A 12333-nucleotide genomic window follows, 5' to 3' on the forward strand; every position below is an offset into this window, starting at 1 on the left:
AAAGCAGAAAGATGGAAGGAGTATATAGAGGGTCTATAAGGACAATATTATGGAAATGGAAGAGGATGTAGATGAAGATGAAATGGGAGATACGATACTGCGTGAAGAGTTTGACAGAGCACTGAAAGACCTGAGTCGAAACAAGGCCCCGGGAGTAGACAACATTCCATTAGAACTACTGACAGCCTTGGGAGAGCCAGTCCTGACAAAACTCTACCGTCTGGTGAGCAAGATGTCCGAGACAGGCGAAATACCCTCAGACTTCAAGAAGAATATAATAATTCCTGTCCCAAAGAAAGCAGGTGTTGACAGATTTGAAAATTACCGAAGTATCAGTTTAATAAGTCACGGCTGCAAAATACTAACGCGAATTCTTTACAGACGAATGGAAAAACTGGTAGAAGCCGACCTCAGGGAAGATCAGTTTGGATTCCGTAGAAATGTTGGAACACGTGAGGCAATACTGACCTTACGACTTATCTTATAAGAAAGATCAAGGAAAGGCAAACCTACATTTCTAGCATTTGTAGACTTAGAGAAAGCTTTTGACAATGTTGACTGGAATACTCCTCTCAAATTCTAAAGGTGGCAGGGGTAAAATACAGGGAGCGAAAGGCTATTTACAATTTGTACAGAAACCAGATGGCAGTTATAAGAGTCGACGGGCATGAAAGGGAAGCAGTGGTTGGGAAGGGAGTGAGTCAGGGTTGTAGCCTCTCCCCGATGTTATTCAATCTGTATATTGAGCAAGCAGTAAAGGAAACAAAAGAAAAATTTGGAGTAGGTATTAAAATCCACAGAGAAGAAATAAAAACTTTGAGGTTCGCCGATGACATTGTAATTCTGGCAGAGACAGCAAAGGACTTGGAAGAGCAGTTTAACGGAATGGACAGTGTCTTGAAAGGAGGATTTAAGATGAACATCAACAAAAGCAAAATGAGGATAATGGAATGTAGTCGAATTAAGTCGGGTGATGCTGAGGGAATTAGATTAGGAAATAAGACATTTAAAGTAATAAAGGAGTTTTGCTATTTGGGGAGCAAAATAACTGATGATGGTCGAAGTAGAGAGGATATAAAATGTAGATTGCCAATGGCAAGGAAAGCGTTTCTGAAGAAGAGAAATTTGTTAACATCGAGTGTAGATTTAAGTGTCTGGAAATCGTTTTTGAAAGTATGTGTATGGAGTGTAGCCATGTATGAAAGTGAAACATGGACGGTAAATAGTTTGGACAAGAAGAGAATAGAAGCTTTTGAAATGTGGTGCTACAGAAGAATGTTGAAGATTAGGTGGGTAGATTACGTAACTAATGAGGAGGTATTGAATAGGATTGGGGAGAAGAGAAGTTTGTGGCACAACTTGACTAGAAGAAGGGATCGGTTGGTAGGGCATGTCCTGAGGCATCAAGGGATCACCAATTTAGCATTGGAGGGCAGCGTGGAGGGTAAAAATCATAGAGGAAGACCAAGAGATGAATACACTAAGCAGATTCAGAAGGATGTAGGTTGCAGTAGGTACTGGGAGATGAAGAAGCTTGCACAGGATAGATCAGCATGGAGAGCTGCATCAAACCAGTCTCAGGACTGAAGACCACAACAACAACAACAACAAGTAAATTTAATACTTTTCAGCCCATATAAACACTTTGTTGTTTAAATTATATAAAATAAACACGAAATATCACAAGTATGTGCAGTCATGCAGTGTCAGATTTCATATGATTTTAACCACTATTATAGCAGACATTATATTCCTAAATATAAATAAAATATTGCAGAAAATGTAAAAAAAGATAATCAACTGAACTGAAATGATAAATTACGTCTCTTTTGCACAATCGACATGCATCTTTCTGCTGTATTCCAGGCAAACTGGGTGACCACATTAGATGCACTTATACGCCATTTTCCTCTTGTTGGTCGCAGGGCATTTCATACACATCTTCCTTTTGTTCATTCTAATACTTGGTGTGCCTTCACTTGATTGCTGAGTGTCTCCCAGAACTTTGTGAATCATTTCCTTGATATTTCTAGGTAAATTTTGTATTTCCAGGTGTCTTTTTAGATGTCGCTCTATCAGCTCCGTGGCCAGACTTTTGGTGAATTTGAGACGAGTTAGCATGGGGTTTCCTCTGTAGCACAAATAAAGAACAAAACTGTTCATGCAACCGATGTTTACAAGTGTGTAAAAGACTGCCATTGGCCAGCGCCTTGTAAGTCTGTTTGTAAAATAATTGGCACATTTCATGTCAAGCAAGTCTACTCCATATTTCATTGTATTGTAGTAACAATCAATTTCTGGCTTATTTTTTATGGTATCATTTTCAATGGAATGATGCATTGAAGACACAAGAATTACTGCCTTGTTTCTGTTAGGACCATATGAAACCAGTGTTGTATTCTCAGTGAATCCATATAATACTGACCCAACTGGCCTACTTTTATCAGCCAAAAACTCTTGGGGAATTTCGCATTTGTTCTTTCTGACCATTCCTATGTATGTTAGTCCTCTCTTGCTTAGCTCACGAATGAGTTCTAGAGATGTAAACCAGTTGTCAGTGGTAATGTTTCTGTTACTTCATTCTATTGGTTTGCACAGGCGTAAAACAGCCTGAGTTGGATTGGCAAGCTTCTACTCTTCTTTTGTCAGGCCACATCCATCACTATCTTTCCCTGAATATATGTAGGCATTGAAGAGGTAAGTGCTTCCAGTGTCTGCCAGGCACATAATTTTTATGCCGTATTTGGCTGGTTTGCTAGGCATATAAATGCAGAAAGGACATTTTTCCCTGAATGGTATTAACATTTGACCCACTGTAACGTTGCCTTTAACACAGTATAATTGCTGAGAACTGAAAATGAATTTCTCAAAAATCTTTGATTTGCAGCTGCGTGATATGACTTCTTTCTTTCATCTGTGGTAGTTGCATCGTCAAGCCTCAGGCTGCTTTGAAGCTTTTCAAAGTGCTTTGCCGACGTTATCACCACAAATATAGGCCGACCGGTCAGATCCTTTTCGAAAAGACACAACATAACTTCATGAGAGGATCTGAATGTTGATGTCATCATTAGAAGTCCTATCAAAGCTTTGATTTCAACATTGTCAGTATCTCTTTAATTGGACAGATTAGTTGTTTCCTGAAACATTGCCCTTATTGTATTCAATTTCATGTTTGTATGTAAAACTATTTCATCTATCATGTTATCATCAAATAAATTCTCTCATATTTGAGATTTAGTAAGACTTTGTCCCAAACTTCAACTTTTGGATGTTAGGCCAAGCATTCCTCCTTTCAGAATGTTGTGCTCTGGTGTTCTTCTCGTTCTAACAGGCTCAGAATTTTCCCATTGGAAAATATACCATAAAAGTACTGTGTTTGCTGTGAGGTATTAAACATTTTCTTCACTAGTATCACTCTCTGTTTCATGGTGTGGTGACTGTCACCTATCACGAAATCTGGATCATCATCAGAATCATCAAATGTGCCATCATTGATCCCATTTTCCGTGTCATCTAAATCCTGTAACTTCGCTTGCATCCAAGCTTCCAAATCTGGATTAGCTGCAGGTATGTTACTCTTCGTAGAAAGTCAATCCATGTTGTACCTGAAATATGACGTAAATTCTCGCATAGAAGAAGACCCTATAAAATAACAGCCACTGAAAGCGGAATATGTCGTAATTAGAAACATGCGGTCTATTGCACCTACCAAATTCTTGTACGTAATACGAAACATGCGGTGTCTCAGGCACACAACTTTGTGCACTCCTCTAAATAATTTGCTGTATGTCTTCACTGACAAAGTAAAATTGATTGTTGACTGCTGCTTTACATGCAGCAAGTATTGTGGTGAAGGTACTGGGAAAGTGAAGCCGTGCTTTTTTGCAGCGCTATCACACTCAACATTTAAAATAAACGAGGGGTCTGGGAGACCAATGTTTCGGGTTAAGGGTTAAGTAAGTAGATTGCTTTAGCAAGGACACAGTAACAATGATGTCCAGAAATAATTTCACAGGTTATTTTCGTATGAACGTATCTTGAGTACATTTACTAGATAGTGTTGTGAGAGATCTGGACTTCGGTAGAGTTCTCCAATCACTTGGTACACATTTATAGGTTGGGACATATCTGTATTGGAACTGCTACAGTTTACCTGTTTTGCAAATGTCCCCTATTACCACACCTTTGCTATCCACTGCATCTCTGGTGAAGCAAACATTGTTTGCAGTCAGGCAGCAGTGCTGCCACTGTCATGGTGTGTTGGCACAGATGTGGTTGTTTATGAGACTGTGTGGACTCTGGAGCAGTTGGGAACCCAGCAGATGTGACCTGACGACTTGGATAGCTGGTGCCGGAAGGCCAACTGCTGCAACATCTTCCCCCATCGTAAACGATCTCTGAGCTATGCGGACAATTTCATAGGCATGAGCCATTCACATTACTTCCATCAGAGATGGATCTGATTTCCTCAGTATGCAGTCCCTCACGTCCCAGTCAGGGGTAATGTACTATAGCATTCTGGATTAGAGACTCTGTGTAATTTTATCCACATTATAATTGGCAATTCTTACTTAATCCGTATAGGTTGCCAGCCAAATCCATGAGAGGCTGATTAGGCCACTTCTGCCTCTGTCAAAATTCTAATGTGACTGTGATAATACTTTTTTTATGGAAGAAAAAGAAAACACTCTGGACAATTCAAGTTCCTCTAGATTCATAAGTGCTCTAGTTTTTTTGTCACATTAACTTGAAAGAAATTCAGTCACAAGTTCAATACATACATGCAGGCAGGAATTTGCAGTGAAATAATGTTCACCACTCACAATATTTTTAAGTTTTAACAAACTTGAGTGTTTTTAAAAAAATAAAGTACCACTTATTACAATAAAATAATCGTTTATTACTGCAAAATACCATCTGACTGAGGGCTTAAATAAATGGAGCAGTATCAAAAGTTCACATTAACTTCAGAAAACTTATGAAAAATGTGTAAAGTTATTTTAGCACAAATCTAAAGTTAAAGTTCTGTAATTGTGAACTAACTAAATTCTGAGTGCAGATCTCTTTCAAAATTAAATGCAGACAATTTTTTAAAGTTTGTACTAGATCGCCTAGTATGAAATATTCAAAGACTACATGTGAAAATATTTCAGAGTTTTCACTGTTGACATTGCAACCAGTTCCCCTGATGCAAAATTAAGTTGAAAATATCTTATATTTCAGCTTTTACATACGTGAAAATCACAAGTCTACAACCAAATATGTAGAAATATTCTTTGATTCACTCGCGAGGTACCTGCAGATGCACATGTGTCCTATCTGCTCCAGTTATCAACCTCAACTGATGCACTAGTGCAAAAAGCAGCCCCATATGAAAATGGTTGCTGTTATTTTAGACCCTTTTTAAACACTCACATCAACATGAGTCAAATGAACAGTCTTCAGAATTCTGAAACATACTTAAAACTATAAATTTAATGTTATATACATGTATTATGCATTAATTTGCATGTAAATTTCCTCAGGTTTCTAATACTGTTCTTAGTTTATCTGTAACTTAAAAAGTTTGATTACAAATAATGGTTTTGTGCATGTCAATTTTACTTTGCATTGTTAGGTTATCAATAAAAAATTAAAAATAACAACAGTTGTCTATTCCTAATTATGTCTACTTAGTAGTGCTGCTGCTACTTCTTTCAATATCACATATCTTTATTTGTTTGAAAGTTCAGGTTTTATGTGCAGAATGTACATTATGGCTTGTAATTCAAAATAGATGATATTTACAAAAAATCTACTATGACATTTAGATAGTGCTCCATAGATGTTGTGCTTGTATGAATTGCCTAAGGCATTATTGAGATATTAATTGTTAAAGATCATTATATACAGAAAATATTTAACATTGACTAACTTAAAAACTATGCTTAGTAACAAGGACATGTTTCACCCATATACTCTTCCTAATTTTGTCTTTGTAACCATGTTACTGGCTTCTCTATCACAAGTCGGATTCAGTTTTTAATAGATTCAGTCTTACTTGATATCTTTTCTGACTATTTGAGTCAGCTACTTCAGTTACCCTTCCTCGTTACACACGAACGGCTGGGTTTTTCGGACAGTGATGTCTGAACCATTGTCTATCTGACTTGCAGTCTAAAATTCAGTAATCAGAGCATCTTCCATTCATTGCCTAAAAGAGTGTCTCCATCTATTGATGACAGCATGAGACTAATGCAGTTACTGGACCCTGCCTGCTTGGCCAACAGCCTCCTCAGCTGTCAAAACACACCTGGCTCATCCACAACTGCTCCTAACATTGCAATAAGATGGGTGCGCATGGCCGCACCTGTTTTTAAAGTTTCTTGTAAACATTTCCGAGATGTACAATTTCAATTACATGTTATAGTTTGGGGTTGCCTGATAAGAAAATGGCCTATTGTCTTTCACAGTTGGAAATTTGACAAGCCAAAAAATATAATTTCAGTCATTGGTGATAAGTTTTCCACTCCTCATGTTGTTCTCTGAATTGGCCGTAAACATTGGTGGAATGGAAGATATTCTTGCTATATTTGCTATTTGCTAATGCTTGCACTGCCCGTAATATAGCTGTTGTCAGCTGCTGATAATCCTGTGTAGTTTTCATTAGTGGTTGTTGTTGTTCCTCCATAGTTATGCTTGAAACTAGAGGATCTCTCCTCAATTAATTTGACTATGTGAAAGCTTCCAGAGGAGTGGAAGCTATCTGAAATCTCTATTCCCAAGTAAAGGCTAGTCCATGCTATATTGAAGTTCTGCAGATGACAAATAGTCCACACTATAAACACCAAAGCTGCACTGATAGCACCCTCACCACGCACTTGGTGTATCACACCACCCTGACTCAGGCCAGACCTGGACTGGCTTATTATGCTTCTGATGATGACAAATACCATCTGTGTAGTGGCGCCATTGCCATCTACAGTAACATCGGGTGGTTTCACTACAGATATAAAATATCTCCACTTATCATTTTGTCAGAGACCAATGAAGATGGCTCAAAATGAACTGTGGAAGTTCTTGGTCACAAATTATTTTTTTGAAACATTTGGATGCATCATCATCAGACATAGAATGAAGCATGGGAACAAGCCACACAAAACCAGAAGCAACTGGCTCCATATATATGAGAGCTATATTTTCAGTATCTTGTGTGCCCACTTTTATGAGGTTTGTTTTTGTTCTTCATTCTGTGCCTGATGATGATGTACTAAAATGTGTCATTAAATTAATTTTTAACCTTCCACAATTCACTGTGTGCCATTTTTGAATGGTTGCGAGCCTCGTAGATGACAAATGAAGTTTAAAATGATGATGATGATGATGATGATGATAGTTATTATTATTATTATTATTATTATTATTATTATTATTAAGGATGGTAGGCAGAAAAAATAAGTGTACTTTCTTTTATACAGGATCTGGTGTTGGCTTCCGTCCTATTGGTAAGGGAGTTGGAGGTGCAGGAAAAGAATTCTCTGAAAGCTTAGGTGGAAATGTACCAAGAGAGCAGTTTACAATTGTGATGCTGACATATGAAAGGGAACAGGTAAGTACATATGAATCTCATACTGTGTCTGAAAGATGTGTGTAAGTTTGCTTAATCTCATCCTGTGTCTGACAGATGTGTATAAGTTTGCTTCAGTCATACTTATTTGTAATTCACCATTACCTATAATGATCAGTTGTGCAGTTGGCAAACAGTTTCTTGAATATGTGGAAATATTCAAAGATAGTGCGTATATGAACATTTAGCATCCCTTCTTGTGATTTCAACGGAATGGTATGATAAGAAGAAAGGAGATGCTAACATGTGCAATAGGAAGAAACTAACTGAAGACTATGAGGAGAGTGCTACAGGGGATAAACTACACAACTGGCACTGCATAAGTACTTTCATTCAATAATTGTTCTTTCGCCTATGTTGAATCTTCATTTTTGAAGATGCTGAGCTTGGTTAAGTTAGTCTATTATCTTACCCCATTCTTCCCAGCTCTGTACCTATTTATATTCCACTTCTGTTGAGCCTGCGATTACTTGAAATTCCAAAGTGGTTTAGTACTGTCACCTCCTGTACAATTTCTTCATTGTTTGATAAGATGTGCTCAATTCCATTTCTAAATATGTTAAGGAAAATTGTGGTAGAATGTAACTAATTGAGAAGTAAAGAAGACTACTCACAAAATAGCACGAGAGTGATTTGATAAGTCTGCTAAATGTCCATAAAAGAATAGACCATTGTTGTTGCTCTGTCATGGTTGGTAAGCTTTATTATTACAAGAATGTATAAAGAATTTCAACAATGTACAGTGTATGCTTCATTTTTAAAGCTGTCCAAGTTGGTCAGTGGGTCGACTGTGACTGAAAATGGAGAAAACCAAGTTTTGTGCTGTTACTAAACAATTTAATTCGAAGGGTTTGACTACTGCACAAATCAAAACAGAATTGGATGAAGTTCACACAGACTCTGCACCATCATTGATGACCATTTACTTGCGGATTAATGAACTTAAATGTGGTCAGACAAGCACCGAAGATGAAGCACACTTATGCATCCAGTTGAGATAACCACAAAGGACTCTATGAACAAAATCCATGATACAGTAATGCAAGACCACTGAATAAAAATTGATATTGCTGAGACTGTAGGCATCTCAACTGAGTGAGTGCGTAATATCCTGCGTGGAGAATTTGCTGTGAAAAAGCTGTGTGCGAAGTGGGTGTCGTGATTGCTCAGTCAACAAAAAGTACATCCAGCACAACATTTGACACAATGTCTGGCAATGTTTAACTGCAATCCGCAAGACTTTTGTGCCAATTTGACTTGATGAAACCTGGATCCATCATTACACAGCAGAGTTTAAATAGCAATCAAAATGATGTGCAAAGGCCTGTGAAAGTGCACTGAAGAAGGCAAAGACAATTTTGTCAGCAGGTAAGGTGAGGATCACTGCCTTTTGGGATTCTGAGGGAGTAATCCTCGTCGATAACTTGGAAAAAGGCAGAACCATAACTGGACTGTATTATGCTTCATTGTTTGATTGTTTGAAGCTTGCATTGGCTGAAAAAAGACCAAGGTTGCCATGCAGAAGGGTGCTCTTTTGCCAGGATAATGAACCATCACACACATCAGTGATAATGAAGGTGAAAGTGTGTAAATTGAGTTTTGAATTGGTTCTTTATCCACCCTATCTGCCAGACTTAGCCCCATGTGACTTCTTTCTATTCCCTAACTTGAAACTATGGCTTACTAGGAAGAAATTTTCATCAAGTGAGGAAGTGATAATCAGTCAGCAAGTATTTTGCAGAGTTTGACAGGACGTATTTTTCCGATGGGATGAAAAAGCTGGAGCATCACTAGAGCAATTGTATTTCCTTCAAACAAGACTGTGTTGAAAAGTAAGATCAGTTGTTTATTAAACAAACATTTTTTCTTGCTTATCAAATCACTCTCATAAAAGGGTTGAGTCGCTGCAGGGCACACAAAAAAGAATGAAAACTTCACTAGCAGTCAGAGCTGTGCGCCTAAGTTGTACTTGCTGCACAGTTCACAGTGCCAAGATTGCAATTCAGCAGTTAGTCCGCAGCCTACCTGCTGAATGGCAGGCATATTTTAGTAGTGATTACTGTCTTTTATCAGTTTCTGTTAGTCTTTGTAGAGGCAGAATGTGAGCATAAGGGTGCATTTACTTGAATGAAAATTGAGGGCATGTCAGATGATGATCAGTTTGGTTTTATGAAAGGTAAAGGCACCAGGGAAACAATTCTGACACTGAGGTTGATAATGGAAGCAAGACTAAAGAAAAGTCGGGATAGGTTCATAGGATTTGTCGACCTGTAAAAAAGTTTGACCGTGTCAAATGGTGTAAGGTGTTCGAAATTCTGATGAAAACAGGGATAAGTATAGGGAAACACAGGTAGTATATGATATGTACAGGAGCCAAGATGGAGCAATAAGAGTGAAGAACCAAGAACAAAGTGCTCGGATTAAAAAAGGATGTATGACAATGTAATCTTTCACTCCTACTGCTCAGTCTATACATCGGAGAAGCAATGGTGGAAATAAAAGAAAGGTTCAAGAGTGGAATTAAAATTCAGGTTGAAAGAATATCAGTGATAAGATTCACTTATGATGTTTCTGTCTTCAATGAAAATGAAGAAGAATTACAGGATGTGCTGAATGGAATGAATGGCCTAATGAGTACAGAATATGGATTGAGAGTAAATCAAAGAAAGATGAAGGTAATGAGAATTAACAGAAATGACAACAATGAAAAGCATAAAATCAGGATTGGTGATCACGAAGTACATGAAGTTAAGGAATTCTGCTACTTGGGCAGCAAAATAATCCATGATGGGTGAAGCAAGGAGGACATCAAAAGCAGATTATCTCTAGCAAAAATGGCATTCCTGGCCAAGAGGGGTATACTAGTATCACACATAATCCTTAATTTTAGGAAGAAATTTCAGAGAATATACATCTGTAGCACAGCAATGTATGGTAGTGAAACGTGGACTGTGAGAAAACCGGAAAAGAAGAGAGTCGAAGCATTTGAGGTGTGTTGCTACAGAAGAATGTTGAAAATTAGGTGTACTGATAAGGTAAGGAATGAGGAAGTTCTCCAGAGAATTGGTGAGGAAAGGAGTATACAGGGAACATTGACAGGAAGAAGGGACAGGATTTTAGGACATCTGTTAACACATCATGGGATAATTTCAATGGTACTAGAGTCCACCCCGGTAGCTGAGTGGTCAGCGTGACAGACTGTCAATCCTAAGGGCCCGGGTTCGATTCCCGGCTGGGTCGGAAATTTTCTCCGCTCAGGGACTGGGTGTTGTGTTGTCCTAATCATCATCATTTCATCCCCATCGACGCGCAGGTCGCCGAAATGGCATCAAATCGAAAGACCTGCACCAAGCGAACGGTCTACCCGACGGGAGGCCCTAGCCACACGACATTTCCATTTCCAATGGTACTAGAGGGAGCTGTAGAGTGTAAAAACTGTAGAGGAAAACAGAGATTGAAATACATCCAGCAAGTAGGTTGTGAGTGCTTTTCTGAGATGAAGTGGTTGTCACAGGAGAGGAATTCGTGGCAGGCAGCATCAAACCAGTCAAAAGACTGATTACTCAAACAGATCTTACTATTATGTCTGAAATTCCTTCGATCCTCTAATACTGTATGTAATTTTATAGTTTGTAATAAAACCAACATCTGAATTCGGCCCTGTTCAATTCCTCTCTAGTAATTTTACCTCTACTTTGTCTTTGTTCATTTGACATATTTATAATAACCATCCTGTACACCATCTAATGTTATTAAACTCCTTTTGCTACTCCAGTAACCTGTGTTTGACCCTAAAGGTCTGAAATTTCTTGACCCAAAGTAATAAGAAATAGAAACAAATGGGCCCTAGGCTCTGAGATTTGGAGGCTGTAAATATGTCTAGAAAAACACTTATGGTTTGACAGTTGATAAGGAAAAGTGAAATAGAATGTCCCCTGTTATAAGCATAAGGAATTTCTTTTTGTATCTTCGTTTTTCAGTAGCATTTAAGTGATTGGTGTGAACGTAATTCCAAGCACCACAATGGTTCAGATGAATGCAGAGGTGTAGATTTAGTTGTAACAGGCTGAATTAAATGGCCATGACGTTGGGTTACATCAACAGCCTGCCACAGTGCAAGTTCTGTCTGCATGGTGACCCCTGAAGAAACAACTGTATGTACCTACAGTCTGTGCTTTTTCTGCCGTACTAACTTCTTAGTGTACTTGTAGGACAGCCTTTGTTTTCTAGCTGCGAGCAGGTGCTGCACAATGTTCCTGCAGTCTTCACACTTTTAAATACATCTCACGGACTGGCCTTTTTCTGTTTTCTCCATGTTTTATAGCATTTGAAGGTCACTGCCTGACTGTGTTTTTTAAAGCAATGTGAGACAACTTTAAAATGACTTTGAAAAAAAAAAAAAAATCTGTGTGAAAGATTAGAAGATTTCAAAGCACTCATAAATATAAAATGTTTCGATCATATTAAGTCACTGGTAGCTGAATGTGTAGCGTACAAATATTGTAATTGTGATGTCTTTGTTTTGATTCTCAGTAATAGGAAGCTTCTTTCTTGTATTTAATTATAAACAAATATAGAATCATAATTTTTTAATAAAAATAAAATATTTTTATTTTTAATTACCAATTGCATGAAAATAAGAGTACTGGTATTTACACTTTATTAAAATTTGGTACAAAATGCAAAACATCAAATATGAAATATAATTTCATAAAACATTATGATTC

At 37.8% G+C, this 12333-nt stretch overlaps 1 protein-coding gene across 1 annotated transcript in view; it reads left to right on the forward strand.

Annotated features, from left to right (window-relative positions):
- Positions 1–12333, forward strand: part of LOC124777139 (exostosin-3) — a 150544-nt gene that overhangs the window by 95027 nt on the left and 43184 nt on the right. Inside the window, exon 9 of the mRNA XM_047252433.1 lies at positions 7458–7588. Within this exon, the coding sequence (XP_047108389.1) occupies positions 7458–7588 (131 nt within the window). The remainder of the gene's footprint in view (positions 1–7457; positions 7589–12333) is intronic.

Source organism: Schistocerca piceifrons, chromosome 2, assembly GCF_021461385.2.
Source record: "Schistocerca piceifrons isolate TAMUIC-IGC-003096 chromosome 2, iqSchPice1.1, whole genome shotgun sequence".
Classification (NCBI taxonomy): domain Eukaryota; kingdom Metazoa; phylum Arthropoda; class Insecta; order Orthoptera; family Acrididae; genus Schistocerca; species Schistocerca piceifrons.